This window comes from Candoia aspera, chromosome 3 (assembly GCF_035149785.1).
Source record: "Candoia aspera isolate rCanAsp1 chromosome 3, rCanAsp1.hap2, whole genome shotgun sequence".
Classification (NCBI taxonomy): domain Eukaryota; kingdom Metazoa; phylum Chordata; class Lepidosauria; order Squamata; family Boidae; genus Candoia; species Candoia aspera.
Window position 1 is genome coordinate 135,001,046 of NC_086155.1, and position 17,662 is coordinate 135,018,707.

The 17,662-nt window shown below is 36.5% G+C and overlaps 1 protein-coding gene across 4 annotated transcripts in view; it reads right to left on the bottom strand.

The window, feature by feature from the left end:
* BCL2 (BCL2 apoptosis regulator) overlaps positions 1 to 17,662 on the bottom strand; it is a 127,649-nt gene that overhangs the window by 64,548 nt on the left and 45,439 nt on the right. Inside the window, exon 3 of one of the 4 annotated variants that reach the window (XM_063298800.1) lies at positions 13,814 to 14,144. The exons of the other annotated variants lie outside the window; for them this stretch is intronic. Coding sequence (XP_063154870.1) covers positions 14,103 to 14,144 — 42 coding nt within the window. The 3' untranslated portion in view covers positions 13,814 to 14,102. Of the gene's footprint in view, positions 1 to 13,813; positions 14,145 to 17,662 lie in introns of those variants that run through there. 4 annotated transcript variants of the gene reach the window in all.

Below are 17,662 nucleotides of genomic sequence, written 5' to 3' on the forward strand. Positions count from 1 at the left end.
CTTAGGATGGAAGTAGGGGTACCCTCACTCTGTTAAAATTCACCTTGCACTGCTAAGGATACTACAAGAAAGTTAAACTTTGCTTTCTCCATTATATGGGTGGAAATTAATGGACCAAACTCCCACCTCTTATCCCACAATTGTATTCCCTGCCCTCTTTAGGGGAACTTACTTTTTGCAGCAGTGCAAAAATCAGAGATAACTTTTTGAAATAAGATTCCAGTAGACATGCTACTGTGGTACAATCTTCAGAGCTTTCATCTTGGTATCACCATGGTGAGAAACATAAAACTCTCCCCCAATATCTGGTCAACATTACTAAGATTTCATTGAGGAAGACTTTTATTGATTTTACTGATAAATTTACTGATTTACTCTGATTCAGACCATACCCACCACATACCTTGAAGGGATATTTTGTAAATATTTAGTGGAACAGCACTTTTGCCCTCTTGCAGTGTCAGCCAAGTAAAGGACATCATCCATGACATCCTCCACTCTCCTATCTATGATAAATTAGGAAGAAAATACTGGTGATAAACAGACTTAAGAGGTCAGTCACTGACTGAACTACCTCCTTGTGGATGTGATTCCAATTGTTAGTACTCAGGTTGCTACCTTTGCCATGTTCTCTTTAAAACTTTTAAAGAAATTAAGCTCTTAATTTTACTATTGGTTTGATCTTAGCTCAACTCTCCTCCATGCCTTTTTGTTATTTTTTCCTCTCTCTTTTTCTTAGTATTACTAATTTTCTTTTTCTTTCTTAATTCTATGTGTTGTTGTGACCTGTGGTCACAATAAATTGATCAACTGATTCAGTTATTTCCCATGTTTCTAGGAAACTTAGATGGAGCTTGAGCCAATCCATGTTTACTTGGAAGTAAATCTTATTTTTCAGATGGAACTTGCTAAATAAGTATACATAGAACTTCAGTCTAAACCTTACAGGAAGTGATCTGGCAAACCACCAATGGGAATATAAGTGAAGAACAGTGTAATAAAATACATAAATAAGTAAATAACCTCTGTAGAATGTGCCAAACAGAAATATCTTTTCTCTCTCTCAGCAGACCAAATTCTGCAATGCAAAAATTAAGTAATGGGCCAAAGGTTTTGGATTATTCTCTTGGGTTGCATACCAATATAGCTGCAAGCTGATATAGTTTAAGAGTTGTAGCATTATTTTTTCAAATAAACCAGTAGCTTGCCTCTATAATCAAGACTGGAGGCAAGAACTAAAGACATGTCAGTGTTAACAATACACTAATAAGTTCCAGCAAAAGTACTGCCACAAACTTGACAAACAGCAAGTGATTTAACAGGGTAAGTGAACCAAGAAAGTTGCAGCCATCTACAGGGTGGCACAAAAGCACAGGATTGAAATGTAACAGTTCGTGTCTGTACTTGCAAACTCAACAATAAGCCTTCAGCAAATATATTAGGTCTTCCTTTCTTGGCTTCCTCCACAGTTTGAACAGCAAACATCCCAGAGATAGCTTTGTTTCACAACCGTTAACAAGGATCCTGTAATTCAAGTCTTCACTGTCCCTCACAGACCTGTTTCTAGACACAGTCTTCATTCCTGTTTCTTCTTTTTCTGTTACAAAGAAGGAAAAAACACCCCAACCGTCCACTTCCCAAAGTCAGAGACCAGGTCATAGCAGAAGCTGCAAATCTATTATATAATAGTAAATCACTCTGCCTCCTTGCTTCAGAAATACAGGAACTGAAAAATAAAATGCTAGATTTAAATCACCTTGTTTAAAGCAAATTAATGAAACAAATTAGCAAGGAGGGGAGCTTTGGATCTTTATCTATCTTTATCCCAAGCAGAAAATGTTTATCCAATTGCCCTAAGTAATACCAACTGTCCCAGATCCAGAGAGTTCTAATGAAGGGAATTATTCTCATGGGAAATGAGAGAGGAAGTGTTTTCTCTGATTGGTCTTTCCCTTTATATCTCATGGAGAGGGCCAGGGACTCTCCAGAACAGTCTGGAAAAAGGTGTAAAGGGAATTGCAAAAATCATTACCTTTTCACCCCTCTGGCTTTTCTCCAGTGACTTTTGAAAGAATTTTTCTGAAAGGGAAATTCTGGATCCAAACTTCAGTGCAAGAAATTGAATAATATTCAACAAGGACTTTAAGGTTTTCGGTTATACAATGCTGGATTTTCAACTATTTGGAAATAACCATCATGGAGAAAAAAAAGATCTTACTATTCAGGGAGTAGGAAGCAAATAGCACACATTTTTGTGGTCAGGCAGAAAAAAAAAGTCTGTACTTATATAACATTGCCTACACTTTTGCAGTCAATGAAACGTAACTTTTATACATAGCAGTAGTTCTTAGGATAAGCATTTCCATATTGAAAAATGGCCAAAGTTCCAAAAATAGTATTTTGTGAAAAAAATTGCTCATTAGCCATTAGCTACAATACAATTAAAAGTCATCTAAATTGCAACATCCATTTTACAGTTTGGATTTCAACAGTTTAGTCTTCCTTTTTTGACTCATAAGAATATTCTTTTCCTTCCTCTGTACCATATATAGAACCTTTCATTCTGTCTGGATGAATTTTGCAAGTTGTACAAGTGACTTTTGCTAGGTAAAATGTTTAAAGAACATTTTTGATGCATTCAGAATGCAGAATATAATTATATGGAACAACTGCATTTACGTTATAACAAAAATGGGTAAGCTGTATATCCATATTTCCACAATTTCACTGGACCAATCTTGGTTCAGAGTTGTGGTTTTTTTACACTGGCGTAGGAGGCATTTTAAGACTCGGATGGTGGTAAATATATTTAAATGAAATGAATGCAGTGTAAACATTTATACTCCACTCTTTCTTTATGGAAGCTAAGAGGCCATCCTCAAAGTTCACAAAAGTTAGAATAAGAGAGTGATCTATGTGTGCTTCCCCACTAGTGATTTAATAGCATTTGTAGTTAATTGCTGTGACAAACTAAAAGTAATGAGGACAGGTTTTATATCAGATCTTCAACAGTGGTTGGGTGATGGAGTAAAGATGCTTTTGTGGGCAGTGGCCTAAGACCACTCATTCAATTTAATAGAAAAGTACAGATTTTTAAAAGCAAGTTACCTACATTATCATCTGGGTTGACAACACAAATGATAGCTTGAAAAAAAAAATCTATCTATCTATCTCACTGTAAACCAAAATATAGAAACATCACATCTGCCACATACCACAAAACCTTGCCAGAATAATATTGTCTTAATCAACAAGCAAAAAGAAAATTTTTTTTGAGAATACTAGCTGAGAAGCTGCTCCCTCTTGTCTCACTCCAGCCTACTTTATTTCTGAGATGAGAGGAACTGCTGGAAATTGCCCCCTGCTACTTATGCCAACTGAGCAAACATTCAGTATCTGCTCAGAAATAAGATGGAGTAGGTAATTGCTTCATTATTTAGAAGGATAGGGTTTAATGTTGTTCATGTTTTAAAATTATCTTTCACATAGCTATGCTCCAGTACACAGGTATTCTTTTATAATCTAAACTCAAAACGCCACAAGCGTGTACTGAGAAAAAAAAAGGGACCATTTTGAAAGGCACTGTTTTGAGTGTTCTCAGTACTGTAATTGGAGCTTTGTGGTTTTGATTAGCTTATGTGTATATTTCCAACTTAGGCATTATAGCAGAAAGGACTGATCATGTCCCTGCTGCTATTGGCTTAGGATGGATGGGACGAGGGGTGAAGCGCTAAGGTAATGCAACAATTACTTAAGCCTGAGGCTCAGGCCTCAAAACAATGCTCCAAAGCATACCTCCAAATCAACCCTGTAATACTTAAAAGAAACAAAGATAAAGTCTTTGGAATGGCCTGCACTGTCCCCAGACTGCAGTATTATTGAAAACCTGTAGTGTGATCTCAAACATGTAGCGCATGCAAGGAGATCTAAGAATATTTCTGAGCTAGAAGAGTTCTGCACAGAGGAGTAGAAATTTTTTTTAAAGCAAGAACAGAAAGACGTGTAACTAGTTACAAGAAGCATTTGGAAGCCGTCATTTGTGTCAAAGGAGGTATTACAAAGGACTGAATGAAAGAGTACCCAAAGTTTTGCACCTGCCTTATTCACTGTGTTTACTTTGAATCTGTAAACCGCTGCACATAAATAGTAAGTATGAATTAAAATTTGCAGAAAGATGTCACTTTAACTTTGCAAAGGCTGAGTCAGCTTCTATTCACCTTCAGATTCACTGAAACATACAATTTGACCAGGGGTGCTTAATCTTTGGCATGCAATTGTAACTACATCATCAGCTAAGATTTGGAGATTGGGAACAAAATACATTGTCAAAAATCAAAAACTGATTTTTCTTTAAAAAAAGAAAGGTATAAGTATTTCTGAATTATGACCTATAATGAGTCAACAATATTGTCCCTGATGAAGAAAGAAGATACTACAGTAAAATAATAGTTCTGCATTTAAGGCACAAAATTGAAAGTTTTGTGATTGTAAACATATTGGAATTAAGGCAACATCTTGGCATTCTTCAAGTGTTTTCTTTGGACATTGTACTTAAAACTCATGAGTAAAACCTTAATTCTTCCAACACATTCTCTCTAAAGTATAAATAATATTTTTTTGTATTAGGCTTTTTTGTTTTATTTTGTGTGTGTGTGTGTGCACCTTTGAATCAGTTTTGACTCGTGGAAACTGCCTGGACAAATTTCTGCAATTTTCCTGGCAATATTTTCAGAAGTGCTTTGCTATTGCCTTCTTCCTTGGGCTGAGAGAGAGGGATTGGCTCACACTCACCGAGAAGTCTCCCAATTTCTAGCCAGGTGCTTAGCCTTTATACCAAACTGGATCTCTATATATTAGTTACTAGAATAATATTCCTGATTATTTATCTAGAGTGAAAGACAGCAGATATAAATAAGATATAAAAGGAAAAGGAAAGGAGGGAAGGAATACTGTACTTTCAGACTTGCAAGATTCTGTTAATGTAACCTTACAATAAAGATAGAGTTAGTATTCATTGTTGTGCTTCTTGCCTGGACTACCTCAAAGGGCTAACATACTGTGAGAAAAACAGTTGGATGGTGGTAGCAATTCTCAATTAATTATATATACTGAAATAACAGCAAATCTGCCAACCCTTCCTGCATTCTTCTGTTTGATCAGTAACTCAATCTCTCTTTCAGAATGCAATTCCATTGTGCTATATTGCTCTGCCTTAGGTGCATATCTCAAAACATTTTGTATTACTGACCTGAGACACTGCTAAACATGTTTAACAGTCTCCTCATCTCCCTTTCCTGTAAGGAACTCTGGGAATTACAACTTTGTGTAGTTGCTGAGAGTTCTCAACACTATCATAGGTTTATAATTCCCAAGGTTCTGAGCCAAGGAACAGGGGTATCAAGACTGTTTTAAAGTGGTTTAAATTTGTAGTATAGAATTTCCCCAGTCTCTATGCAGCTAAGTGTCTGTGTTAATCAGGAACATATGGAGGTATTTTATTTAAATCTGAACTCTGAAATATATGTCTAGAAAGAGGTGGAAGGGGACATATAAGCTGGGTTTGAGATCTATTAGCTCTGTGTTACATCATGTGTGACCAACAGCCATCACTAATTTTTGCAATTTTTATTTATTATGTCAAATTACAGGTACATTTCAATTTAAGATGGGTGTGTCTGTGTGTGTATATAAGATCACACCTGTAAAAGTCTAATGTTCTGTTTCCTTAAAACTTTGCAAAGCTTAATTGGAAAATAATACCAAAAGGATTAAGGTAAATTTATATTCATAATTAATAACTGGTTCTGGAACTCTTTCCATCCTCTTTATCACCACTCAACATAAGATGTGTCTGAATTTCCTTTCGTGCAATAAACCAATGAGCTGTATCTGTATGTGCTGCTGTTTTTCCCTTGTGTTGCAGCTGTGTGTATGTATGCACTAGAAACAGGGTGGGCTGCATATGCTCTGCTTTGGGTCACAGGATGGATAGGGGACGGGGGCCTAGAATGGACTTCTTGCCAAAATTATGAGCCCCTGCCAAAATGCCTCTCCCATAGGGATTCCCAGGGGGAATGGTGGGGGGGGATTTTTTCTCTGTAGTCCCCAGCCTGATCTGCCTATTGCCTTGGGCTGGAAAGAATAGACATCCCTATTACTCACAATTTATATGCACAACCTCTTGAGTGTGATTGGAGGCTTATTGCAGATGTAAAGGAAGATGTTTTTGAGTTAATGTAATTCATACTCATACATCTTGGGAAAACCAAGGACACAGCCAGTATGATGTCAGTGAGAAATAAGACTGAAGGCCAGGATGTGGGATTATGGCTACCGTCTTCCAATTCCTCTCTTATGCATGGCTTCAAATTTGATTTTAGGACGTTGTGCCCGTCACCAGTTTGAGTTACAATGGATCAATATGTGTTTTTAAATTGTCTTTAAGAATCAAGATTTAGCCTATGGCTGGGTGCATACATGGCACTAGACCACAATTTCTAATTACAATTTCTAGATTAAACCAACATTGATGGATTCAGACACAGCACAAAGCCACAGTTGCTGGATTCACAATCTCACTAAGCCACAACAAATATTAGGCCTTAGCACTGTGAGTGAATCCCTATTTTCAAATTGAAGACTCTGTACTCTCCATAAGTCTTTTTTTGTGTGTAAACAAAATGGAGTTGCTTGTGTACAGACAAATATGCATCTGCCTGCAAACACTTAACTTTCAAACAGTTAAGAGGAAGTAGAAGTCTAGATTCTTGCCTTCTAGGAAGATGAGTCAGTTATCAAACTTAATATACTAAAACATTTAACATATTTACTAGAACAATACAAAAGGCTTTTTCCCACTGCTCACAAGCCAATGATACGTGTCATGATATCAGTATGAAAATTACATGACTCATCACAACCATGTTATTGGTGTGATGACATCATGACACATGTCATTTTGATATCACAGCTTGATATACTGTAAATGATGCTACCATTGCTGAAATGAAATGTCATGCACTTATCCTTGAATTAGCAAAAAATTAGAGGTCTCAGTTAAATTGAAATCTTTGTTTACTCCATTAGAAAAGGGACAAAGCCAAGCTTTTCTCCTAACAGGCCTAAATACTTCTTTGCCAGTAAATTTAAATATCTGTTAGGAGCAATCACAAACAGCAAGCGACACATATAAGTACTAATGACTCTTAAAGGAACTGTTTCTACTATCTTCCCATTATCAGTCCTTATTCTGCCTTTATTTCCTCCCTTTCAAGAAACTGCAATCCTTAGACTTCTCTCCTAAGTAACAGGGGACAAAGCCTAATATTTGAGGCTTTGGATGATGTCAGAATAAGAAGGAAAATACTACTTTTACCCTAAGGCCAATTGAACCATTGTCTCATTTGTGGGCTGGAGAAGAAATAAAACTAGTGTCATGGGGACACAACAGAAAAACGCTGCTGCCAGAAATGTTTGTGCCATGATTAGGTGCAAGTGGGGAAGGCCCAAAATCTCTGTAGCTTAAGAAATGGAGATCTGATACTGTACAGGTAGTCCTCGCTTAACAACCATTCATTTAGTGACTGTTTGAACTTATAACGGTTGAAAAACCTGACTCACAACTGGTCCTCACACTTATGACCATTGCAGCATTCCCCAACCAGTTCATGTGATCACAATTTGGGTGCACGGCAACCAGCTCACATGTATAACTGTCGCAGTGTCCCATGGTTATGTGATCACCATTTTTGACCTTCCCAGCCAGTTTCTGGCAAGCAAAATCAGTGGGGAACCGAGTGATTTGCTTAACAACCACATGGTTTGCTTAATGCTCACAGTGATTCACTTAACAACCACTGCAAAAAAAAGTCATAAAATCAGGTTGGATTCACTTAATGACCGCTTTGCTTAGCAACCAAAATTCTGGTCTCAATTGTGGTTGTTAAGCGAGGACTACCTGTATGGTCCAAAGGGACAAAATGTGATATTGGACTTTTTTCCCCATCTGTCCCAAATTCCTGAAGACATGCATGGCCTACAGTCATTTAATGTGAAAGCAGTTAGAACATTTGTTTCATATCTATATTGTAAAGGAGAATGCAAAACCTTTGTAAGTAATGGGTTCCACTGCTCAATAGTAAGAGCTATTCAACAAGGAAAAAAGTTCTCTAATTTATGGGTCCAGTCTCCCTGGAGGTATTCAAAATACCTTCTGTTGGAAATATTCCAGCACTGGATTTTCTTTATCAAAGATAGGGATGGACTAGATGGCTTGCAAAAAGTCTTCTAACTTAAGATTCTATTCACGTTATTGCATCTTGATGTTATCAAATAGCCTTCTGTCTTATGTCAGAAGAAGGTTCATAAATTAGTATTATTTGGGTGCACAGAGTCTAGCTGAACAACGCATCCTGCATTATTAAAACAGACTCTTGGATGCCTCTTCTCCTTATTGCCTATAGCTTGTATGAACCCAACAGCTTTTCAGCACTCTAGAAATGACATCCATATTGATTAGTAACAGAGAGCAACGTTCTCTGGCAAGATGTTGTTATCTTCACTATATAAGCTGCTTCTTGTGTGCATGTTAATGGTTTTATTGATGTAACAGGCATGACAGAAAGAAATGAGCAAGCACTACATATATCTCACCCAGACAGTGTCTGTATTTTAACTACATATACTACTTTGTATGCTACTAGTAGTCTACTAGGAGGACACAAACTACACTCAAAGATCAGATAAGCAACTCTGGATGGCCCAGTTGAAATAGCCAAAAGGAATGAGAAGAGTACACATATTACATAAAGAGAATTTGGGGTGCTCTTACAGAATTTGCCTCAATTAAATGATTCACCAGATAAACTTTCAGTTTTTTGATTACAGCAGTATATAAAAATAATAAATTTATTTATTTATTATTTATTTTTCAACTTTCTATTACTGCCCACCTCTCCCAAAAGGAGGACTCTAGGCAGTTAGTAAATGAAATACACTTATGATTAATTTAGCTAAAATAATTTTATTTTAATTATTTTTTCTTTTTATGTAAACAACCCTTATAAATGCCTTAAACAAATACACAAGGAAACTATACAGACCATAATCCAGCCAAAATCAAGCTTTATAAAGGAAAAGTTATATGAAATCAAATTGATATCTGACCTAAGTATCTTATTTATTAAATAAAATACTTAATGGCAGAACTTAATGGTCACTTAATGGCAGAATTTAAAAAATAAACAACAAAAAGAGCAAAGACTGAAATTTACTGAATATATAAAAATATCCTTTCTACAAATTTGTTTTGTTCCTTTAAATAAATAAATAAATTCAAGTCAAATCTATTGTTATGATCGAAGATCAGGAATACTAAAAGAAGTTAAAGAAGATAAAATTAAGAAAATGAAATTAGTAAAATCAATAAGATAATAAAATTAGTAAAACAAGGCTGGAAAATTTATCACATTTGCATTAAGTGCCGCCACATTTTCACTCTAGCCACACAAACTTTGGCTACTATGTTAGTAATAACACAGTAGAAATCTGGTAGAAAATTGATGTACTATTTTTCTGTCTTTCCTGGGAGGTATTGCAGCAGAGGGGAATGAATGAATGAATGAATGAATGAATGAATGAATGAATGAATGAATGAGGTGGCCATCACTACAGCTGCTAGCAGTGAATTCCACACATCAATAATTCATTATGTAAAAATATAATTATGTCAGCCCAATTGCTTTATCCATAACCCCTTGCAGTCTTGGTTTCTTCTAATGCAAAGATACTTATAAGTGGAAAATCTGAGCCCAAAATATGTGCCTCACACCTAATAAAACCAGAGGGCAACTGACTGGGATGTACAATACAAGAACTATGCTTTATTGAACAGACATGGAAAAGGATGAGGGAAGTAAATGAACATTTATATCAGAGTTTTCCAACTAGGCAATTTACAACAGCTATGCTAGTTGGGGAATTCTGGGGTCTGAAGTTTACATAACAAGCCAGCAAAGATGATTAAGAGAAACGGTCACTGTCTGCAAGGGTATTCCAAACAGTGGAACTATTTGTAATTCTGTTTATTATAGATAACATCAATCATCTTTTAGCTATTGATTTTACTCCAAGACATGTAAGCATACACCTAATACAGTGCTGAGAGATTAAATTCTGCTTGTTGTGTTCCAGTTCAGAATATCAACCTATTTCCACTGGAACATCTCTTCTATATTGGTTTCACATTGTAGGTCTATTTCACATTGCAGGCCTTTAAAGATGTTTTGACTTTTAGTACCCCCAACCCTGCTCTTTGGGGGGATTTTTTTTCTCCCACAGTATGATTTTGTATGGTGCTAAAGTCAAGCCACATGAAAGCCCCAAGAAATCCTACACATGTGAATCCAAGTTTAACCAAGGAGGAGAAAAACAGCTCTTATTTTTATTATGTGAACTTTACTGGAACATTCCCTTCATTCAGAAGAGAATCTGGATTTAGTTACATCTGTGCTGACTCCCACATATATGCTTTCTTATTGTTAAGATTACCTTTCCCTTACTTGGTACTTTAAAAAAAAATGAAGATCACCTTTTGATACAGATGAGAGACATCAAACGCTTGGGCTTCAGATATTCGAGCAAAGATAGATGACAAGATGCATTTGTTATGCCTTGAAAGTGCTTTAGTGTTTCCCCCGGCCTGATTTTATTTGAATAGGGCAAAGCTATATAATTACTTATTTTTTTTAGGTGGGTTTCTTATGTGGGTGCCTACCACATAAGGCTTGGAAGCAGCTGCTACATTTCTGTAAAATTAGACTTTTGCATCATTTGTGTAGATACAGTATGTGAGGTGTTGTTGAGGCCAATATTCGATGCCTCCATTCTTGTAGAAATCATATTCTGATTTCTATCTTTTTGGATGTACATCTGCACGTACAAACAACTATATGTTTTTATACCTTCAAGTCATATTCTGCTTAAGCACCCTAACATTTTTAACTAACATCCAAAGAAACGTTGATTCTGTAAGGTTCACGTATACAGCACAAACTGTTTTTCAGGCTATACAATGAAAAGCAACAGATGCAAACCTGAAAATTAGTAAATTGACTGCACTGAAGTGTTAAATATCTATGGTACCTCATGCACACCATGATATAAACAATGAGTTGTGGTAGCTATGGCAGCCTTCCCTTACCTGGTGCCTTTCAGGAGAGTTAGACTACAGTATTATCATGAAGAAAATCTATATGTGATCACTAGGAGTCAAAAACTACTTGATAGCACATAATCAGACTACTATACCTATCACACCCAGCCATTTAGGTCAATATCCGGAGAGCATCAAGTTAGGGAAGGTTAGATTAGAGCGCTAGACTTTATATCAGGAAAGTTTTTGAATGTTAACTGGGCAGCTGAAAAGATTTACATTAGCAGTGATTCTCAAAGCGGGTATTTTTTTCTGAACTACAAAATAATCCCAAAGGAATGATGAGGGACAGTGAAAGGATAGGAAATCTGCTACTGTTGGCCAAAAACTCTAGTTTTTGTTTTCCTATTTTTTTCCACCCCTATTTCAATGAGGAAGGTATATTCTTGCCAACTCTAAGTTAGCATAGGTAATGGCTCCATTGGTGGGGGCTCGTCAAAAAATGCATTGACTTTGAATCCTAAGACCTTGGATCATCTTCAATCCTAGCCCTAGAAAACCTGGTTTGGCGCCTATTACTGATACTGCTAACTATAGATCTGCATCTGGAAAACTTTCCACACACAGATCAGGAGCTACCAGGGAAGATATCCACCAACAAATCAACAGTTCCATATTCCAATAATCTTCCAGTTAGGGGATTGTGGGCCTATTTTTATTATATTCTAAATTCATGGAAAGCATTCATCCTTTTTAGGTTGAGAAGGGTTTCCTTTGGAATTCATCTGGAGTACATACAAATTATTTATCCCCAAAGGAATCCCTCTTTGCTCACATATTTTAAAGAAATACCTTATTAATGGTAGAATACAGCTCTCATTATTGGATGCATTTTTTCTCCATACCATAGATGGGGAAAAGGTGTCAGGAAATTTGCAAAAAAATTAAACTCCAAAAATATGCACGCTTGTGGCTCACTAAATAGCTGTTTCTTTGGGATATTTAATTTGGACTGTAACTACAGTACACAGACATCTCTATATGGTCAACAGGGATTGAACCTGAATTTTTACCTGTATTGAGCATGGAGTTGGATGAAATGGCCACGTCCAACTGTAAGATTCCATGATTTCAGTTAAAAAGTTAAAGTGCATATTTCAATTAAACTTTTCCACTGAGATTAAGAGATCTTTAAAGTATCTACTTTAGTAGTACTGATATAACAAAACTATTCTCTATAAAATTAACACTAGTATCGCAGATGCTGATAATCAAAATGGGAGCACAAAGAAAAATGTTATTCCAAGGTGTTCATGTATTTTTGTGTATAGGCAGCTCCTGTCCCAAAGACCTAGCTAAACAAAGGCAGAGCACTTTCAGTAATCATGGAATTCAGTCACAGACAGAAAAGAAAAATGGAGCCTAGGAGTATGATAGATACGAAGAGTGGAATACCCCCTGGAAGAAGTGAATAAGAACACCTCTTTAAGACATAATTAACATAATTAACCCTGAACAGCTGCTGGTCAACTGGAGTCTCCAGAATTTCACTCAGAAAAGCTGTGGTTCCTGAAATTCCTTTAATCAGGAAACCAGGGTTTAAGATGTGACTGTATTCCACCACTTGTACCATCCTCTTGATACAAATAGTAAAAACCACACTGAAATGGAAGAAAATACATTTAACATTCATTGATGCTAATGGAAAACTTCCTCATAAACTTAAACATTCTCCATGGAATTTAATGAGGATATCAATATACCTAGCAGAATGTACCCATGTAAAGGGAATCACAAATAGGGCTGTAAAGTTCTTTGCAAAACCCACACATACGTTATTTTTAAATAGTCATCTTACTGCTTTGGCTGTAAATAGTCAGATTTCATTTGCTAATGGTTCTTTTTTTTCTGCTAAGAAGTACAACCCACTCTATATTGGAAGCAGAGCTTTCTTCATCACATGCACATTTTTATTCGTTGCCATAGTGCTTGGATTCTGCATTCTCTCCCTCTCTCTCTCTCTTTTTGGCATCGTTTTGTTTTAAATCACCACATTTCCGTGGAAAGATCCAAAGATCCAAAGTTATGGAATTCCTCCCACACTTCCTTCCTTTAGCCAGCAGGAGCAAACAAGGGAACAGACTGTATGCCACTGTACATCACTCCTTCCACATGATTTGTTTCACAGTTCTGTCCTTTATGCCCTCGGCCTCTGTGGCTTTGCTGTGATGTTCCCTGCAACATCATTTTTTCTCATCTCAGTTTTGTCAAGACTCTTTCCTTTTCCTTTTTATTACTTCCATTTATTTTCTCTTCCAGACTTATTTCATTGGTAAAAAGTCTTTTATTTTTTTCAGCTCAAATTATTCTGTATCACTATTGTGCATCATTTGCAGCTCTGAGTCTTTCCTGCCATTTTCTTAAACTTATCTGTCAAACCAAATCTGGTCTGTATAATAATGATGTAAACACCAAGGACAATAATGTTGATATCTTCTATATTCTAAATTAATTTAGTATTAATAAAAATAACAATGTGGGAGCAGCAACAAGCAGTACAGGATAGAAGACCTAATCGACAGAGGTAGTTTCACAAATGAATTTATGGTAGTCCCCAAAATGTACTATCCAATTGTACTTGCATTTCCTCTTCCAATTATGACAAGGTCTTATACACACAGCTGCCACTTCCTCCAGACAGTGGCTTAGGTTTAGAACACCTTGTTATCATACAACTGATCTATTCACTTATTTATCCTCTGCATAAATAATGTTAGCACCTCCTGCACGGGGTTTCAGCACACATAGAAATCTAGATGCAATAGCTTCCTGGCTGCAGACAGTCATGATGTTTTTGTGGATGATTCACTGATATTACTGCATGACTTGCAGAGTGCAGAGGCTACTCACCGCTCCTTCTGTGTGTGTCATCCAATTGTGGCCATAGATATCAACTGGGCAAACCAGAGAAAGTGATCCTTCTCTGTGCCCCCTTTGTAAAAAGAAGATTGGAAAAGGTCATTATATGCCAATTTTTAAAGAGTGATCTAGAAGGATACAGGAAGTTATGGAGTTCTTACTTTCATAAGTTTTTTTGGGTTGGCTGCTCAAACCTAAAATTGCGAAGCACATGGAAAGACAGTTTTACTGAAAACATACCAATATGGCTTCAGCAAAGGTAGCTATTGTCTCACTAAGTTTCCAAAAGATTTCAACCATCAATATGCAAATGGTAAACAGAGGAAAAATAGAAAAATGCAAAGATTTGTGAAGGAGTGGGTGACTTTCAGGAACAAGAAGTTATTAAAGTTGGAAGGTCATGACTTAAGATTTGGGTGGCACGCCTATTTATGGTATGAGAAGCCTAAGGTTAATACAGATTTTAAAAATCATTTTATTAGGTGTGCCATATTGAGAATTCGGAATAAATATAAAACAAGATTGTCCCCTAAAGTTCCTTTATGGTTGTCACCCCAATAAGCTTTTTTCAGAAGAGAGATGAGTATGAAACCAACATGGTTGACATATGCTAAGTTACTTTGTTGAAGGAGAACCTAAGTTAAAAACAAGAGAAGAATTGGAAATGGAGCATTACACTTGTCATTGGTTTACTTATATGCAATTGACAGAAAGATTTGATTTGGATAAGAAGATTTATAACTTTGCAAATGAGAAAACTCCATTTAAATTGGACTTGTGTAGTAATGATGAGCATGTTATTGCTAAGATATATAAACTTTTATCAGCTCAGGAGAAAATAGCTCGTGTGAAAGCACCTGAAGGTTTGGTAATATCAGCAGTTAGCTGCTGCTAAATATTAGTCCATAATCCCTGTGTTTGCTATTAGGAAAATAAAATACTGTAAAATAAAATCTAGGAATGTTCCAGCACTGGGATCTCAACTTTCCAGAACCTGACATTGAATAAAATATCCATATGCCATATGTTAGTATGGCAGCAACTAGAGATAATATATTTCCTTTAACTGATTTAAGAAGTTTTACCACTGGTTTACATATTGTGATTATGTAACAATGGAATATTACTTTAGTACCCTATTCTATAACACATTTTTTCCACAATATAGGAATGCTACACCATGGTATTAGATGTTAGGAAATCTGGGGTTTTGAACAATTCTTTTTCTTGTAATTGATATTAAGTCTTACTCAGTTAAATACAAATTACTTTCTAATATATGCTGAATATTCCAACCTAGGACATGTTTTTTATTTTTATCATCTTATATTACTTTCTGAGGCAAAAATCTCCTTCTGTGTCATACATAAATCTGTAAAACAATAAAACATAAAATATAAATAATGAAGGAGCGGCTTATCAAAAGACACAATGCCTTTTTCTGACTTTCTATTTTTAACAGCATTTTGTAGAAAGTAAGACACTGGAAGGTTATGGGAGAATTATAGATGGAAGATCAATGTCTGGCTCTTCTAAAATTCCATAAATGGGGCTTGTTGTTGTTGTTCATTCATTCAGTCGCTTCCGACTCTTCGTGACTTCATGGACCAGCCCACGCCAGAGCTTCCTGTCAGTCGTCAACACCTCCAGCTCCCCCAGGGACGAGTCCGTCACCTCTAGAATATCATCCATCCATCTTGCCCTTGGTCGGCCCCTCTTCCTTTTGCCCTCCACTCTTCCTAGCATCAGCATCTTCTCCAGGGTGTCCTGTCTTCTCATTATGTGGCCAAAGTATTTCAGTTTGGCCTTTAATATCATTCCCTCAAGTGAGCAGTCTGGCTTTATTTCCTGGAGGAAAATCGCTGGACTGGTTTGATCTTCTTGCAGTCCAAGGCACTCTCAGAATTTTATTCCAACACCACAGTTCAAAAGCATCGATCTTCCTTCTCTCAGCCTTCCTTATGGTCCAGCTCTCGCAGCCATATGTTACTACGGGGAACACCATTGCTTTAACAATGCGGACCTTTGTTGTCAGTGTGATGTCTCTGCTCTTAACTATTTTATCGAGATTTGTCGTTGCTCTTCTCCCAAGGATTAAGTGTCTTCTGATTTCCTGACTGCAGTCAGCATCTGCAGTAATCTTCGCACCTAGAAATACAAAGTCTTTCACTGCTTCTACATTTCTCCCTCTATTTGCCAGTTATCGATCAAGCTGGTTGCCATAATCTTGGGTTTTTTGAGGTTTAGTTGCAAGCCAGCTTTTGCACTTTCTTCTTTCACCATCATAAGGCTCCTCAGTTCCTCTTCGCTTTCAGCCATCAAAGTGGTATCATCTGCATATCTGAGATTGTTAATGTTTCTTCCAGCGATTTTAACTCCAGCCTTGGATTCCTCAAGCCCAGCATGTCGCATGATGTGTTCTGCGTACAAGTTGAATAGGTAGGGTGAGAGTATACAGCCCTGCCGTACTACTTTGCCAATCTTAAACCAGTCCGTTGTTCCGTGGTCTGTTCTTACTGTTGCTACTTGGTCGTTATATAGATTCTTCAGGAGGCAGACAAGATGACTTGGTATCCCCATACCGCTAAGAACTTGCCACAATTTGTGGGGGCTAGGAGTCTTCATAAGAAAAGTCAGTGCATTATAGTGGCTAGCATAGAATGTGACATTGGTATAAAACCTGTTTCAGCCTTGAACGGATCAAAACCATTCCATCCTGTCCTCAATGATATTCCTATTTTACCATTCAAAGTAATTTATGAGACATAAATTTAACCAGCACACATTTACTTGTGTCACAATTTTTTCCAGAAAGTTCAGAGCACCATGTCTGGTTTTCTATTTCATTTTTACAACAAACTTGTAAGATTGGGAAATAGTGTTTGAATTCAGATGAACTTTACAGAAATGTGGGAATTTGAATTCAGTTCTCCTGAGTCCTAGTCCAGCACTGCAACCATTTTATTGTAGAGTAACTAAAAACTGGAAATGTGCTCTACACAGTGCTAAGCATTAATACAGACTGAAGGAAGCTTGAGCAACTACATGATAGGGTTTTGCAGTTGACCAAGTGGGAATGGCTAACAGATTCAAATTAAAATGTCAAAAAACATTAATTTTACATATTAGAGCGCCAAGTAATTACATTTTAACCACTTCAGCTTCAGTTGCCAGTACTCTAAGCCAGCTCCACTCCTCTGTGATTATTGCCAGAAAAGATAAATTTGGCATCCTTTTCATGTCTGCTTACAGAAACCTGTACTATAATCAGCCAGCTAGGCAGGTTATTAGAAGATAAGTACATTTTTTTCTCTTGTAGTCAAACAATATTCCCACTGAGTTACTGCTTTTAAATACGAAACAATCTCATTTGGTATGAAGTAAATCGCACAATTCGTCAGACTATTAAACACACATACTTAAAAGCTCTTGAAAATACAACACAACTTTCCTTTCTGAATATACATAATCTAAAGTGAAATTGGATTTAAGTTTAAATGAAATCTATAGAACTATTTTTAGATAAGAATATACAACTCTTTAACACCCACCTGATCCTATCTTGCTGTATATCAGGAACAGGTGGTACAG